The sequence below is a fragment of the Piliocolobus tephrosceles genome, chromosome 3, assembly GCF_002776525.5.
Source record: "Piliocolobus tephrosceles isolate RC106 chromosome 3, ASM277652v3, whole genome shotgun sequence".
Classification (NCBI taxonomy): Eukaryota; Metazoa; Chordata; class Mammalia; order Primates; family Cercopithecidae; genus Piliocolobus; species Piliocolobus tephrosceles.
In genome coordinates this window covers 39,105,066-39,122,822 of record NC_045436.1, presented here as the reverse complement: position 1 = coordinate 39,122,822, position 17,757 = coordinate 39,105,066, and the positions used below count along the sequence as shown (strand labels likewise).

The window sequence follows — 17,757 nt, the reverse complement described above, 5'->3', positions numbered from 1 at the left end:
CCATCTGACAAGAGATTAATAAGCAGAATATGTAAGGAACCCAAACAACTCTATAGGAAAAAATAATAATCCACTTTTAAAATGGGGAAAATATTTGAATAGACATTTCTCAACAGAAGACATACAAATGGCAAACAGGCACATGAAAAAGTGGTCAGGCCAGGTGCAGTGGCTCATGTCTGTAATCCCAGAACTTTGGGAGGCCGAAGTGGGCAGATCACTTGAGGTCAGGAGTTTGAGATCAGCCTGGCCAATATAGCAAAATCCCATCTCTACTAAAAAAACAAAAATTAGCTAGGCATGATGGCACAGGCCTTTAATTCCAGCTACTAAGGAGGCTAAGCCATGAGAATCCCTTGAACCAGGGAGGTGGAGGTTGCAGTGAGTCAAAAATCGCATCACTGCACTCCAGCCTGGGTGACAGAGTGAGGCTCTGTCTCAAAGAAAAAAAGAAAAAAAAGAAAGAAAGAAAAGGTGTTCAAGGGCTGGGCACTGAGACTCACACCTGTAATCCCAGCACTTTGGGAGGCTGATTAAGACAGATCACTCAAGGCCTGGAGTTCAAGACCAGCCTGACGAACACAGCGAAACCCCATCTCTACTAAAAATACAAAAATTAGCCGGGTGTGGTAGCACAAGCCTGTAATCCCAGCTACTCGTGTGGCTGAGCCACGAGAATTCCCCAAAGCAGGGCAGTGGAGGTTGCAGTGAGTCAAGATCATGTCAATGTACTTCAGCATGGGCAACAGAGCAAGACTGTGTCTCAAAAAACAAAACAAAACAAAAGGTGCTCAATATCATTGATCATCAGAGAAATGCAAATCAAAAGTACCATGAGATATCATCTCACTTGAGTTAAAATGGCTTGTATCCAAAAGTCAGGTAATAACAAATGCTGTCAAGGATGTGGAGAAAAAGGAATCCACATACACTATTGGTGGAGGGTAAATTAGTAAAAATAACTATACGAACAGTCTGGAGGTCCCTCAGAAATCTAAACTAGAGCTACTATACGATCCAGCAATCCCACTTCTAGGTATATATCCAAAAGAAAGGAAATCAATATATTGAAGAGATATCTGTACTCTCAGGTTTGTTGCAGCACTGTTTACAACGGCTAAGATTTAGAAGCAACCTATATGTTCAGCAAAAGATGAATGGATAAAGAAAATGTGGTACTTACACACAATGGAGTACTATTCAGTCATAAAAAGGAATGAGATTCTTTCATTTGCAACAACATGGATGAAAATGGAGATCATTATGTTAAGTGAAATAAGCTATGCACACAAAGACAAACGTTGCATGTTCTCATTTATTTGTGGGATCTAAAAATCAAAACAATTAAATTTTTTCAATTGAACTCTGAACAACTGAACTCTGAGATTAAAATAGTTGAACTCAGAGAGATAGTAGAAGGATGGTTACCAGAGGCTAGAAAGGGTAGTGAGGGTGTCACGGGGAGGTGACGATGATCAAAGGTATAGAAAAAACAGAACGAATGAATAAGATCTAATATTTGATAGCAAAACAGGAGACAATAGTCAATAATAATTTAATTGTGCATTTTAAAGCAACTAAAATGGTGTATCTGGATTGTTTGTAACCCAAAGGATAAGTACTTGAAGAGATGGATACCCAATATTCCATGATGTGATTATTATGCACTGCATTCCTGTACCAAAATATCTCATGTACTACATAAATACACCTACAATGTACCCACAAATATTACAAAGAAAAGAATTAATAAAAAAATCAATGACATAATTACACTGAAAAGAATGAACTAAAATGGCTGGGTGGAATTCTATGTCAAAACTCATGTTTAAAAACTGAAGCCATCAACTTCTTAATTTTTTCATAATTTATTAACCTATTCTTTCAGAAAATAATTTTCCTTTAAAGAAACACTTCCTTGTTTTTTCCATAATTATTTTTATTTTGCTAAATTTTATACAATACTGCAATAAATAGCCATGTATACCTATCTTTAAATACTATTATTTTTATTCCTAACAGATACATTCACAAAAATTGGATTATTCGGACCATATTGCTTTCCCATAAGACTAAAAATGTACTTTCAGTTAGCAATACAAAAGAACAGCATTGCCCATTTCATCTCCTTTACTCTCTTCAACAGTACATTAGCATCCTATTTACTTTCTCTCAGTCGAAGACTGGAAAATTATAGATAATAATTTCTCTAATTTGCATTTTCTTGGATATTTGTGTGAGTATCCTTCTCATGTTTACTAGTCACTTTTAGGTTCTTTTGTGAATTTCTTATTCATATATTATATTCAGGATATATTCTTTATTCTTTACCTTTATTCTTACAACTTTCCTGAATATGTACATATTCATATAGAATAATTCATATATAATAATTCTTATAGGAATTATTAGTACAGTGAATATATTAATCATTTATCAGTCATAAGCATTATGTTTTTCCAAGTTGTTCATGGTATCTTTCCTCCACTTAATGTTATAGGTAGTAACAGATGCCTACTTTTATATTTCTACTTTCTAAATATCCTATATTTTGGTTACCAAATTCACATATATGCCCAAGTTCTACTTTTACAGTTTTCCAAATATGTTTCTAAAGTATTTACCATGTCATCTTCCTCTCTATTGCTCATTTCATCAGGAAGATTTTTAATATATGCTGCCTTTATAGTGGTGTTTTAACTTCTGGAGATGCAAGTACAATCTCATCACTTTTTCACAAATTGTAGGACTATATTAAAGCATTTATTTTTTCACATTAACCGAATATTTAAATATCCAACTATGAAATTTGCATGTCTTAAATTTGTTATAAAGAATATTTAAATGCCAAATCAACTCTACTGTTATTTTAATGGAGCAGTTTACATTAAATGGATATATTGAGTTTACACATTAACTTAAGAAAAACGAACATTTTTGTGATGTAAAATTTTCTATCTTTGACTATAAAAGACAGTACAGAGTCTTTTTTCCAGTTGGAAAACTGGAAAAATATAAGTAATGTTGGCATATTAAGTAACAGCATCCTGCCAATGTTAATCTTCTGATTTTGATAACTGTACCAGATTAAGACAGAGAATGTGCTTAGGAAATTTCCACTCAAGTATTTTGAGGTAGAAGGGAATCCTGACTTTAACTTACTCTCAAATTCAGAAAAGCAAAGCATAAAGAGAAAGAGAATAAACGTAGCAAAAATGTAACAATCACAAGATCTGGGAGAACAGTGAATAGGAGTTCCTGCTTTATTCTTACAACTTTCCTGAAAGCCTCAAATTATCTCAAAACAAAAGACTGATTCTCTCTCTCTCCCTGTCTCTCTCTCTTTTTCTCACTCTCACACACAGACACATACACACACACACACACACATATATACATACATACACACATACACACACATACACACACCTCAAGACCCCAAGATAGACTATCCAGCATGGAATTAGTTTATGTCAGGCCTTTGAGCCCAAGCTGAGCCATCACCTCTCCTGTGACCTGCACTTATATGCCCAGATGGCCTGAAGTAACTGAAGAATCACAAAAGAAGTGAAAATGGCCTGTTCCTGCCTTAACTGATGACATTCCACTACAAGAGAAGTGAAAATGGCCAGTCCTTGACTTAACTGATGACATTCCACCACAAAAGAAGTGAAAATCGCCAGTCCTTGCCTTAAGTGATGACATTACCTTGTGAAATTCCTTTTCCTGGCTCATCCTGGCTCAAAAAGGCTCCCCCACTGAGCACCTTGCTACCCCTACTCCTGCCCAGAGAATAACCCCTCTTTGACTGTAATTTTCCTTTACCTACCCAAATCTTATAAAACGGTCCCACCCCTATCTCCCTTCCCTGACTCCCTTTTCCGACTCAGCCTGCCTGCACCCAGGTGAAATAAACAGCCTTGTTGCTCACACAAAGCCTGTTTGGTGGTCTCTTCACATGAACGCGAGTGACATTTGGTGCTGTGACTCGGATTGGGGGACCTCCCTTGGGAGATCAATCCCCTGTCCTCCTGCTCTTTGCTCCGTGAGAAAGATCCACCTATGAACTCTGGTCCTCAGACCAACCAGCCCAAGGAACATCTCACCAATTTTAAATCAGGTAAGGAGCCTCTCTTTTTACTCTCTTCTCCAACCTCTCTCACTATCCCTCAGCCTCTTTCTCCTTTCAATCTTGGCGCCACACTTCAATCTCTCCCTTCTCTTAATTTCAGTTCCTTCCTTTTCTGGTAGAGACAAAGGAGACACATTTTATCTGTGGACCCAAAACTCTGGCACCAGTCACGGACTCGGGAAGACAGTCTTCCCTTGGTGTTTAATCATGCAGGGACGCCTGCCTTGGTCCTTCACCCTTAGTGGCAAGTACCGCTTTTCTAGGGGGCAAGAACCCCCCATCTCCTTCTCTCCCAGTCTCTACCTCTTCTCCGCTTTTCTGGGGGGCAAGAACCCCCCAACCCCTTCTCTCCGTGTCTCTACCCCTTCTCCACTTTTCTGGAGGGCAAGAACCCCCCAACCCTTTCTCTCGGTGTCTCTACCCCTTCTCTGCTTTTCTGGGGAGCAAGAAGCCCCCAGTCTCCTCTCTCCGTGTCTCTACCCCTTCTCCACTTTCCTGGGGGGCAAGCACCTCCCACCCCTTCTCTCCGTGTCTCTACCCTTCTCTTTAAACTTGCCTCCTTCACTATGGGCAATCTTCTACCCCTCCATTCCTTCTTCTTCCTTAGCCTGTGTTCTCAAGAACTTAAAACCTCTTCAACTCTCACCTGACCTAAAATCTAAGCGTCTTATTTTCTTCTGCAACACCGCTTGACCCCAATACAAACTCGACAGTGCTTCCAAATAGCCAGAGAACTGCACTTCCAATTTTTCCATACTACAAGACCTAAATAATTTTTGTCAAAAAATGGGCAAATGGTCTGAGATGCCTTATATCCAGGCATTTTTCACACTTCGTTCCCTCCCAAATCTCTGTTCCCAATGTGATTCCTCCCAAATTTTCTTTCTTTCCCTCCCGCCTGTCCCCTCAGTCCCAACCCCAAGTGTCGCTGAGTCTTTCCAGTCTTCCCTTCCTACAGACCCATCTGACCTCTCCCCTCCTCCCCAGGCCGAGCTAAGTCTCAATTCTTCCTCAGCCTCCACTCCTCCACCCTATAATCCTTCTATCACCTCCCTTCCTCACACCCAATCTGGCTTACAACTTAGTTCCACGACTAGCTCTTCCCCACCTGCTGAAAAGACTAAAAGGCAGAAATGAAATCCACAGGCAGACAGCCCGGGCAACGCCCGGAGCCTGGTTAAAGATCGACCCCTGACCTAACTGGTTATGTTATCTATAGATTCCAGACGTTGTATGGACAAGCGTTGTGAAAGTCCCTGTCCTGTTCTGTTCTGTTCTGATTACCGGTGCTTGCAGCCCCCAGTCACGTACCCACTGCTTGCTCAGTAGAAACCACCCCCCTCCCACCCATGGTTAAGCAAGCAGTTTGTCTAAAAAACAAAAACCCCTAGACGTTTGTGGTTTAAAAAAGGGCGGGAGCCAATCAGAAACTGCCGAATGTTCAAACTTCAAAATGTCAACCAATCCCAATCTTGTAACTGCAAAAATGCCCTAATCTTTTGTAACCTGTTTGTGCCTTACTATAAAAAGTAGACTTGAGCTGTGCTCGGGACCTCTCTCTTGCCCTCCTGACTACGCCTGTACGGAGAGAGGTCCGGGTTCGAACCTGCAATAAAGTGATCCCGGCCGCTTGGCTTTGACTTCGGTTTCTGGTGGTCGTCTTTGAGGGGGGTCTCGGAACTCAGGGCACAACACTGCCCAACAATTTCCTCTTAGAGAAGTGGCTGGAGTTGAAGGCATAGTCAGGGTACATGTACCTTTTTCTCTATCAGACCTCTCTCAGATCAGTCAGCGTTTAGTCTCTTTCTCATTAGACCCCACTAAATATATACAAGAATTCCAATATCTAACTCTGTCCTACAATTTAACCTGGAGTGACTTAAATGTCATCCTGACTTCTACCCTCTCCTGAGATGAACTGGAAAGAGATTTTTCTGTAGCCCAATGTCAGGCTGATAACTGCCAGCTTCACGAGCCAGACCTCCAGGAAGGCATTAAAGCAGTTCCCCGAAAGGATCCTCAATGGAACTGTCAGGAAGATTCCCCAGGTATAGCTAGGTGAGATTACATGATTCCTTGCCTAGTTGAAGGGCTTAAAAAGGCAGCTTACAAAGCTGTTAATTATGACAAGCTTAAAGGAACTACGCAAGGTAAAGACGAAAACCCAGCCCAGTTCATGGCCTGCTTAGCAGCAACCCTTAAACACTTTACCGCCCTAGACCCAGAAGGTCGCCTTATTCTTAATACGCATTTTATCACCCAATCCACTCCTGACATTAGGAAAAAACTTCAAAAATTAGAATCTGGCCCTCAAACACCACAACAGGAATTAATCAACCTCGCCTTCAAGGTGTACCAGACGGCAACGCATTTCTGAGTTATAATTACTTGCCTCTGCTGTGAGACAAAACCCAGTCACACTTCCAGTATACAAGAACTTCAAAATGCCTAAGCCGCACACGTCTAAGCCACAGCAGTCAAGCATTCCTACAAGACTTCCTCCATCAGGATCTTGCTTCAAGTGCCAGAAATCTGGCCACTGGGCCAAGCAATGCCCACAGTCCAGGACTCCTCCCCAGCCGTCCCATATGTGCAGGGAGCCACTGGAAATCAGACTGCCCAGCTCACCTGGCAGTCACTCCTAGAGCCCCTAAAGCTCTAGCCCAAGGCTCTCTAACTGACTCCTTCCCAGATCTGCTAGGCACAGTGACTGAAGATTGACACTGCCTGATCGCCTCGGAAGCCCCCTGGACCATCACAGACACCAAGCTTTGGGTAACTCTCACAGTGGAGAGTAAATCCATCTCCTGTTTAATCGATACGGGGCCTAAACACCCCATATTACCTTCTTTTCAAGGGTCTGTTTCCCTTGCCCCAATAACTGTTGTGGGTATTGACAGCCAAGCTTCAAAACCCCTTAAAACTCCCCACTCTGGTGCCAACTTGGACAACATTCTTTTAAGCACTCTTTTTTAGTTATCCCCACCTGCCCAGTTCCCTTATTAGGCCAAGATATTTCAACCAAATTATCTGCTTCCCTGACTATTCCTGGAGTACAGCCATATCTCATTGCCACCCTTCTTTCCAACCCAAAGCCTCCTTTGCGTCTTCCTCTCATATCCCCACCTTAATCCACAATCCCTCAGACCAACCAGCCCAAGGAATCTCTCACCAATTTTAAATTGGGTAAGTGGCCTCTCTTTTTACTCTCTTCTCCAACCTCTCTCACTATCCCTCAACCTCTTTCTCCTATATCAACTCTACTCCCCCCATATTTGGACCTCTCACAACACAAACTACTATTCCTGTGGCCGCTCCTTTATCTCTCGGCAAAAACCCACTGGAATTCCCCTAGGTAACCTTTCACCTTCTCGATGTTCCTTTACTCTTCATATCCAAAGCCCAACTACATACATCACTGAAACAATTAGAGCCTTCCAGCTCCATATTACAGACAAGCCCTCTATCAATACTGGCAAACTTAAAAACATTAGCAGTAATTATTGCTTAGGAAGACACTTACCCTGTATTTCACTCCATCCTTGGCTACCTTCCCCTTGCTCTTCAGACTCTTTTCCAAGGTCCTCTTCTTGTTTACTTATACTCAGTCCCAAAAATAACAATGAAAGGTTGCTCATAGATACTCAACATTTTCTCATACACCATGAAAATCGAACCTCCCCCTCTACAGTTACTTCATCAGTCCCCATTACAACCTCTGACAGTTGCCGCCCTAGCTGGATCCCTAGGAGTCTGGGTACAAGACTCCCCCTTTCAGCACTCCCTTTCATCTTTTTACTTTGCATCTCCAGTTTTGCCTCGCACAAGGTCTCTTCTTCCTCTGTGGATCCTCTACCTACATGTGTCTACCTGCTAATTGGACAGGCACATGCACACTAGGTTTCCTTACTCCCAAAATTCAATTTGCGAATGGGACTGAAGAGCTCCCTGTTCCCCTCATGACATTGACATGACAAAAAAGAGTTATTCCACTAATTCCCTTGCTTGTCGGTTTAGGACTTTCTGCCTCCACTATTGCTCTCGGTGCTGGAAGAGCAGGCATTTCAACCTCTGTCACAACCTTCCGTAGCCTTTCTAATGACTTCTCTGCTAGCATTACAGACGTATCACAAACTTTATCAGTCCTCCAGGCCCATGTTGACTCTTTAGCTGCAGTTGTCCTCCAAATCCACCAAGGCCTTGACTTACTCACTGCTGAAAAAGGAGGACTCTGTATATTCTTAAATGAAGAGTGTTGTTTTTACCTAAATCAATCTGGCCTGGTGTATGACAACATAAAAAAACTCAAGGATAGAGCCCAAAAACCTACCAACCAAACTAGTAATTATACTGAACCCCCCTGGGGACTCTCTAATTGGATGTCCTGGGTCCTCCCAATTCTTAGTCCTTTAATACCTATTTTTCTACTTCTTTTATTCAGACCTTGTATCTTCCGTTTAGTTTCTCAATTCATCCAAAACTGTATCCATGCCATCACCAATCATTCTATGTGACAAATGTTTCTTCTAACAACCCCACAATATCACCCCTTACCACAAAAATCTTTCTTCAGCTTAATCTCTCCCACTCTAGGTTCCCATGCCACTCCTAATCCCACTCGAAGAAGCCCTGAGAAACATCGCCAACTATCTCTCCATGCCACCCCCCAAAAAAAAATTTTCTTTGCTGCCCCAACACTTCAATACTATTTTATGTTATTTTTCTTATTAATATAAGAAGCCAGGAATGTCAGGCCTCTGAGCCCAAGCTGAGCCATCGCATCCCCTGTGACCTGCACATATGTGCCCAGATGGCCTGAAGTAACTGAAGAATCACAAAAGAAGTGAAAATGGCCTGTTCCTGCCTTAACTGATGACATTCCACCATAAGAGAAGTGAAAATGGCCGGTCCTCGCCTTAAGTGATGATATTACTTGTGAAATTCCTTTTCCTGGCTCATCCTGGCTCAAAAAAGCTCCCCAACTGAGCACCTCGCAACCCCTACTCCTGCCCGCCAGGGAACAACTCCCCTTTGACTGTAATTTTCCTTTACCTACCCAAATCTTATAAAACGGCCCCACCCCTATCTCCCTTCCCTGTCTCTCTTTTCGGACTCAGTCCGTCTGCACCCAGCTGAAATAAACAGCCTTGTTGCTCACACAAAGCCTGTTTGGTGGTCTCTTCACACAGACATGAGTGATAGTTTATATTTTATCTTATTTGCTTTGATAAAATTTTGTAGCTTCATTCCAAAGAGCATGTGTACTTTTCTTGCAGAATTTGGCCCAAAGCATTGTTTTTGTCATATCTATGAACACACTGTATTTCTGATGTCCATTCTTAGCTGGTTACTGACTTTCAAAGAAAAGCTATTAATTTTTTTGCATAACTCTCTCGTATCTAATAATCTCACCAAATTCTTTTATTAACTCTGGTAGAAAAATGTTCAAGATCCAGATACACCTCAGGACACAGGAATTAGATTTTCCTAGACCACAGCATTAGAAATTTGAAACTAATCTTATTTTTTTCTTTAATAGCATTTATATTAGCTATATCTTACACTTGCAAGAACATCAAAAAATATGTTAACAACACTGATAGTAGGTATCACTCATATTTCCTGATTTTAAAAGAGATGACTTTAATCATTTAAAATATTTAATAGTCTTTACCATATTTGTATTGTTTTCTTATATAAATCTTTTTCTCTGAGTTTTAATAGGGCTGGCAGCTAAAAATCATCATATGCTTTTTTTCTACCTTTACTGATATCTTCATGTGTCTTCTATTTTTAATTTGTTGATGTAATTTATTTTGCAGTAGATATCCAAAATAAACATTTTATAATTCCAGTAAAAGTTTTCAGGCATCATACTATATAATTCATTCTTTATATTGATGAATTATGTTATTTAAAGTTATAGTTTAAATACTGTACTTATATTCTTAAGTGAAATAGGTCTTCTAGAGTTTTATTTTTCTAGAATAATTTTCAGATTTGCTGGTTGTGTAAAATTCACTTGGAAGATTTTTCATCTTTTCTAATGTACCAGAAAAATGTCAGCAACATATGAGTTTATCTGTTCTTGATATGTTAGAAGCCATACAGTGCTTTTAAATATTTTTCCAATTCTATAGCAAATGTACTACTTGTCAAATTTTCTAGTTTACCTTAGGTGAATATGGGTCATTTTTATAGCTACAAAACCATTAATTTCCTGTAGAAATTTATATTTCTTATACATGTTCAGGCACAACCACTGAGATAAGCAATGGTCCCGGGATGGGTTTATCACTTAGTCCTCTCCTATGATAATCCAAGGAGACAGGTGTATGCTCCCTGATTTCCTCAGCTACAAATAATATTATGCTCCAAACCCTAAAGACAGAGAAATTTCACACCTGTGTGTTCAGCTCCTCTCAAGAAACCTGGATGATCTTACCTTTGCCATAGAGATTTTCATTTCTGGCTAACTAGCTCTGTGTTGCCCAGAAAGGGAGAACTCCTTCACCAGTTTTCTTTATAGGAAAACCATCAGAGTCAAGACTCACCTCTCATTATTAACATTATATCAGCCAAACAAGAAGCTTCTCTGATCAAGCTTCTCTGGTAGTTCAACTGCAATTGAGACCAGAGGCTAAAGAGACATGTACTATCTCCCAGAACCCCCATGACTCTCCCATAAACCTAGATTTTAATTTTTTGATGACATATACTATGTTTCTTTGGACCTGCCATTTTACCAGGACAATTTGCCATGATTATCATTAAAAAACGGTAATTTCCACACACCAACCACATGTGTAACCTACCTCAAATTCCGCATGTCTGTGAATATCTTCTGCTCTCTGCCTGCTCAGGATAAATTCAGCTTCATTTGCTACTCTTACTAGATGATCTTTCATTGTCTGGCTAAGCAATCTGTAAAAAATGAATGTTATCAAATAAATATATGTATTCACGCACAACATAAATGATTATTCACTGCTTACTGTGGAGAGGAAGGAATCCTTACTTTCTTCTTTTGACATCATACACAATGAGGTACCATTATTTCACACTAAATAATTGAGGAATGTAACAACAGCAAAAGGCTACCCTTCTGGCAATAGCAGATTGGCTTCTATCAGACTAGCCATGTAACAACAGCAACTAAAAATATTAGATTAAAGTTGTGTTTTAATCTTTTAAAATGCATTGGAAAGTTACCAAGGTAGCCAAAATTAACCAGGGAAGATCACAGAGAAGAAAGCACACAAAAGATAATCAGTTTGACTTTTTACATTAAAGCATTTGCTATTCCCAAGTGAGAACAGAGGAGCTACACAGACCTGTCACTAGTCTCACAAAGATAAATAGAAAAAAACTGAGGTTCGCAGTCTGTCAACGTGGAGGAGTCCTGGTATACACCCAAGAGTTACAACAGGTATCAGGCATATCCCAGAAAGCAAGAAATAGATCAGGCCTCAAAACACTGAAACAGACCTTCAGAGTACATCTGGTGATTGGTATTTAGGTTAACTGGCAGCCAAAAAGCTAAGCAAAGCTTTCAGGGTGGGGAGAAAAAATCAGAAATACCAATGCAGGAGGGCCATGGTAAAACCCCAGGTTTTCAGAGGACCTCAGAAGGGCTACATACTAGGAGAAGCCATAACAGGCCAAACTCTCACAAGAACTTTAAAAAAAAAAAAAAAAACCCCAGCCCTTGAGTCAGCTCAGACCCTAAATTAATACAATCAGCTATTAGTCTAACTGCTAATCAGAAACCAAAAGGAAGTCCTTTCTAAAGGAAGATAATATCATAGAGGCTTAAATTTACCCTTGCAATTTTAAAATACAATTTTCAGCATTCAGTCACCAATTAACAGGCACAAGAGACAATATCATACAAATGAAAACTAAATAGAAACTGGCTCACATCTGGACATTGAAATGAATGTAGTTAATATGTTTAGAACTCATTGTGTAATAGAGAATTCCAGTAAAGAATGAAAACTGTAAAAGTACTGAAAAAATAAATAAATATAAAAATAGATTTACTAGGTTATTAAGCTCAGCCAAAAAAGGAAAAATTAACTGAAAGATAGGTCAATGACAACTAGACTGAAACATAGTAATAAAACTTAATGAAAATTGAACAAAATAAATAACAGACATACAGGACATGGTAAAAGGATCTAATATAAGTGTATCTATAGTATAAGAAAGAGTAGACGCATAATTAGAAAAAAAGCAATATTTGAAGAGATAATAGCCAAGATTTTTCAAAATTGGGAAAAAACACTGAGCTATATGTTGATGGAGTGCTACAAAACCCAAGCAGGGTTTTTAAGGATACCCCGCTTAGGCAGTAATAGTAAAACTATTAAAGAAAAAAATTCTTAATAGCAGACAGGGGGAGAGGGCTTCAAAAGAGCAACAATAAGCCTAATGGAAGCCAGATAAGAATGCAATGATCTATTTAAAATACTAAACAAAAATACTACCTAAAAGGCCAGCCCAGTGGCTCACACCTGTAATCCCAGCACTTTGGGAGGCCCAGGCAAGGGGATCACATGACACCAGTAGTTCAAGACCAGCCTTGGCAATGTAGTGACATTCCATCTCTACCAAAAAAGTTTTTTTTAATTAGCTCAGCATGGTGGTACATGCCTATGGTCCCAGGTACTCAGGAGCCTGAGGCAGAAGGATCACTTGAGTCAATGAGTTTCAAGTTATAGCGAGCTATGATCCCACTACAGCACTCCAGCCTGAGCAACACAGAGAGAGATCCTATCTCAAAACAAACCAACCAACCACCTAAGAATTCTATCCTCTTCAAGATCAGCCTGGCTAACATAGTGAAACTCTGTCTCTACTAAAAATACAAAAATTAGCCAGGCATGATGACAGGTGCCTCTAATCCCAGATACTAGGGAGGCTGAGGTGGAAGAATGGCTTGAACTTGGGTGGCGAAGCTTGCAGTGAGCCGAGATCGCATCATCACACTCCAGCCTGGGCGACAGAGCGTGACTCCAACTCAACAAAAAAAAAGAAAGAAAGAAAGAAAAGAATTCTATCCTCAAAAAGTATCCTTCAATAATGAGATTTAAAGGGTCCAGAATATACCACTGTCGGATAAAAAAGAGTCTTTTTCTGAACTTCCTTTATCTGCCTAAACGGAGAAGCTCCCAAAAGAATTTAGCTTTCATCAATCCCTTCCCAGGGAGTTTTGCAACCAAGGAAGATTGACTATTATCAGTAAAGATGAGAAGTTAGTACCAGGATAAGAAATTATCTAAATAGACATTGTTACAAAACTGTAATATCACTTAACTATTCTCCTAAGGGCCCACTTACTGTTTGCAAAATCATTAGCTTCCCCAAATGTGTCCTTCATGACCTCACTTTTACCCTATTAAAATGGTATTAATATAACCCCAAATTCTAACCCCCTCCTTGAGTCACATTTTTCTGTGAATTCTTTTTTTTTTTTTTTTTTTTTTTTGATATGAACTTTTGCTCTGTCACCCAGGCTGGAGTATAATGGCACGATCTCGGCTCACTGCAACCTCCGCCTCCTGGGTTCAAGTGATTCTCCCGCCTCAGCCTCCCAAGTAGCTGAGATTACAGGCACCCGTCATCATGCCCGGCTAATTTTTGTATTTTTAGTAGAGACGAGGTTTCACCATATTAGCCAGGGTGGTTTTGAACTCCTGACCTCAGGTGATCCACCCGCCTTGGCCTCCCAAAGTGCTGGGATTACAGGCGTGAGCCAAAGCAGCCGGCCGAATTCTGACATACTTATTTATGACTAAAAATAGATCTTTTTTCTTGCTAATCTGTGTTTGTCTGTTTAATTCACAGGTCCCCAAACAACAAACCTAAGAGGTTAGAGGAAAACGTTTCCTCATCACCAAAAGCAAAATAAGAACATTCCATGACAAATAAAATAGGGAGAATTTGTCACCAGCCAACCAACATTCTTCACAAGGATGAAAAATAGTGTAAGATTGATACAAGTCAAGGAAAACAATTGGAGCAATGAAAATGACAAACGTGGGTAAATCTAAAAGAATACTGAATATTTGCAATCATTATGTAACTTCTAGAATTAAAAAATACTGCAATCTAAAATATATAACCACAGCATACAAGGCAAGAGAAACCAAATGAATTACTGTTATAAGTTTCTTGTATCGTACATAGATTGGCAAAAGAATCAGTTTATGTAAGATGTTAATTATAATATTCATACTACAATCTCTGGGTAACCACTAAAGGTATTTAAAATAATATATAACCATCAAGTTAACGGGGAAAAAATTAAGGAACAAATACTTAGCTCAAAAGAAGGAAAAAAAAAAAAAAGAAACACAAGATATGGAGCAAATATAAACACATAAATAATAAGATGATAAATTTTAACCTAAACATATCAGAAATACATAGAAAGTAAACATTTAGTAGTAAAATTATTGTCAAATCAATTTTTTTAAGTATATGATGCTTGTAAGTGACACGATTTCAATATAAGGTTGAACAAAGATTGAAAAGTATAGTTTCAGAAAACGAACAATTTTTAAAAGCTAAAAGAAAGGTAATAAACTTCTATTAGTATGAGAAGCAAACAGAAATAACAAGATAAGCCTGTTAAATTAATAAGAGGATAAATGAACTACAGATACAGAAATTTAGTATTTTGAGATTCTAAATTTGTATGCTCCTAAGAATATGGCCTACTATCAGATATAGAATATAAAAAGTTATAGAATATTTTTTAACCTGACCTGACTGACATATCGAGAACATTATACCCAGTCAGTGAATAATAAATATTATTTTCAGGTAAACATGGAATATATACAAAAAATAGGCAAAATGTGGGGTCATAAAGCAATTTATAGTGAATTTCAAATGATGAAATCATACTGAATATGTTCTTTGATACATTTCAATTAAACTAGAAATAACAGGATACAGATCACTCTGCAAGAAGCTCTAAGCTGACCACCGATTTTCCTAACCTCCTGTTATCCACAGCATTATGTAATCTTCTCCTTTACAGTGTAGGAAGGAGATGGGGCTTGCCTCTAAGCAAGAAAATATGGCAACAATGAAGGAATAACACTTCAATAATTACATTAAACAAGATGGTAATTTGCATCTTGCTAGGAGACTCTTTTGACACTCTCCCTTAATGGCTAAGCTAAAGAAATCTGCCATGTTATGAGCTGCCCTGTGTAGAGGCCTCCACCGCAAGGAGCTGAGCAGAGCCCCAGACAACAGCCCACAAGGAATTCAGATTCTCAGTCTAATGACTCAAAATGAACTGAATTCTGCCAACAGTCACATGATCATGGAAGCCGATCCTTTCCTAGTCAAACCTCGAATAAGACTGTAACTCTGGCCAACACCTTAACTGCAGCCTTGTAAATGAACCTGAAGGAGAGGCCCAGCTAAGCCATGCCTAGATTCCTGACCAAAAAAAAATTGAGATAATAAATGTATGTTTCTTTAAGGCTAAGTTGTGATAATATTATTAACACAGCAGTCACTAAGTAATATCATTCCATGTGTAAAAATTAAAGAATGCACCTCTGAAAAAAACTCACACATAAAAGAATATATCATAATGGAAATTAGGAAATGTTTGCAGCAAAACGTAGTAAAAACAATGTGCCAAAATCTGTGGATTTAGAGAAACCTTAAACCAATGCTTAGAGGGAAACTGATATACTGAATAAAAACACTCAAAAAGAAAAAAATTGTCAAAATAAATTATGCAAGTATTGAACTGAAGAAATCAGAAAAAGAACAGCCAGTGAACACTGAAAGTAAAATAAGGATAAGAACAGAAATTAAATGGAAAATAAAAATACACTTTAGAAGATAAAGTTAAAAGTTATTTGAAATACTGAAAAAATCCAAAAGAAATATGTAAACAATTAAAATTAATAATTGAATTTAGAAAGGGCATTGGGTTTAAGGCAAATACACAAAAATCAACTAGATTCTATTTATAGGTTACTAACAAAGTAAAAACGATTTTTAAATACTATTTTGAAAAGCATTCAAAACCATCAAAATATGTAGGAAAAGGAAACAAAAATGTGCTAGAATTCTCCATGTCAAACAGAAAGAATGGTAAAAGAAGTTAAAAATAACTTAAAGAAAAAAGTATACTATGTTCATGAAAGGGAAAGGCCTGTATTATAAAGATATCAATTCTCCACAAAGCTATTTATAGCTACAGTCCAATCAAAATCCTAGTAGGTCTTTCTGCATAATCTGATGAGTTCAAATTTAATTCTAAAAGCCACAGAAAATGTAAACAAACAAGAATATGTGAGACATTCTTGAAGAGGGGAACAGAGATGATAATCATGACAATGATATTAAAAGACTTAAAAGTAAGATGGTCTTTTCCAAAAACTGGTCTTAGATCAACTGATGCTCATATGGACAAATTAACCTTGACTTCTACCTCAAACCATACAAACAAACCAATTCCAAATGAATCCTAGAGAAGACCTAAAGATTTCAGGAAGTTTAAAAAGTTTCTAGAAGATTACATAAGAGATATTCTTCCTGGCTGGGTCAATGTAAAGACTTACTGCACCAAACAAAAATACACAAAACATAAGAAAAATAGTGACAAAATGAACTACATCAAAATTTAAAGACTTGTGTTTATGAAAGCCACCACTAAGAGAATTAAAAACCAAACTTCAGAGAGGGAGAATATATTTGGAATAATTACAACCAACGAGAAACTGATATCTTAAAAATATTAAAAAGCCTCTTACTAATAAAAGAAAACGATCACAATTTTTAAAATGGGAAAAGAACACAAGCACTTCGCAAAAGAAAATTTCCAAATGGTGAATAAGATATGAAAAGTTGTTCAGCAATACTAGTAATCAAGGAAATAAAAATAAAAACTACAAGATATACTATACCCCACCAGAATGGCTATATATGTTTAAAAGGCTGGCATTACCAAGTTATATCAAAGATGTGAAGTAACATGGACTCTTATAATCACAAAATATATCAATTAAAATGTTCATGGCAATTATTTACAATAACCAAACATTAGCAACTACCCAAATGTCCATTAAAAATAAAGCTAATTTTTAAAATGTTGGATTTTCATAAAGTAAAATCCTAAGTAGGAACAAAAAGAATTAGTATTATGCATAACAATATGAATTTCACTAACAATATTGAGCAAAAACACACAAAAAATATAAAATGCATGAATTGCCTTGTATAAAGATAAAAATTAAAAAAATAAAACTATGGTATTAGAAGTTAAGAGATTAAGAATGGCTACCTTCAGTGCTACCTCTACATAAAAGGACTCATATGGAACACTGATAATGCCTACAGAATTCTAAATCTTTTAATAAAATGTCTTGGATGTATAAACGAATGACCCATTCTGATTAATGCTTTTATAACACCATTTACTTAAAAACATATCAACAGAATGATTCACTTTATGTAATCTGGAACATGTTTGTTATGTATAGGTCTTCTAAACTTCCTTCTTTAATAGGAGTTAGGAAGACAGAGTGTGCAGGGATAGAATTATTATTATTATTATTATTATTATTATTATTATTATTATTATTATT

The 17,757-nt window shown here is 38.0% G+C and overlaps 1 protein-coding gene across 3 annotated transcripts in view; it reads right to left on the bottom strand.

Annotated features, from left to right (window-relative positions):
• Positions 1–17,757, bottom strand: part of LRBA (LPS responsive beige-like anchor protein) — a 767,265-nt gene that overhangs the window by 491,187 nt on the left and 258,321 nt on the right. For all 3 annotated transcript variants that reach the window (XM_023227472.2, XM_023227477.2, XM_023227478.2), the window contains one exon: positions 10,948–11,056. In XM_023227472.2, the coding sequence (XP_023083240.1) occupies positions 10,948–11,056 (109 nt within the window). The remainder of the gene's footprint in view (positions 1–10,947; positions 11,057–17,757) is intronic.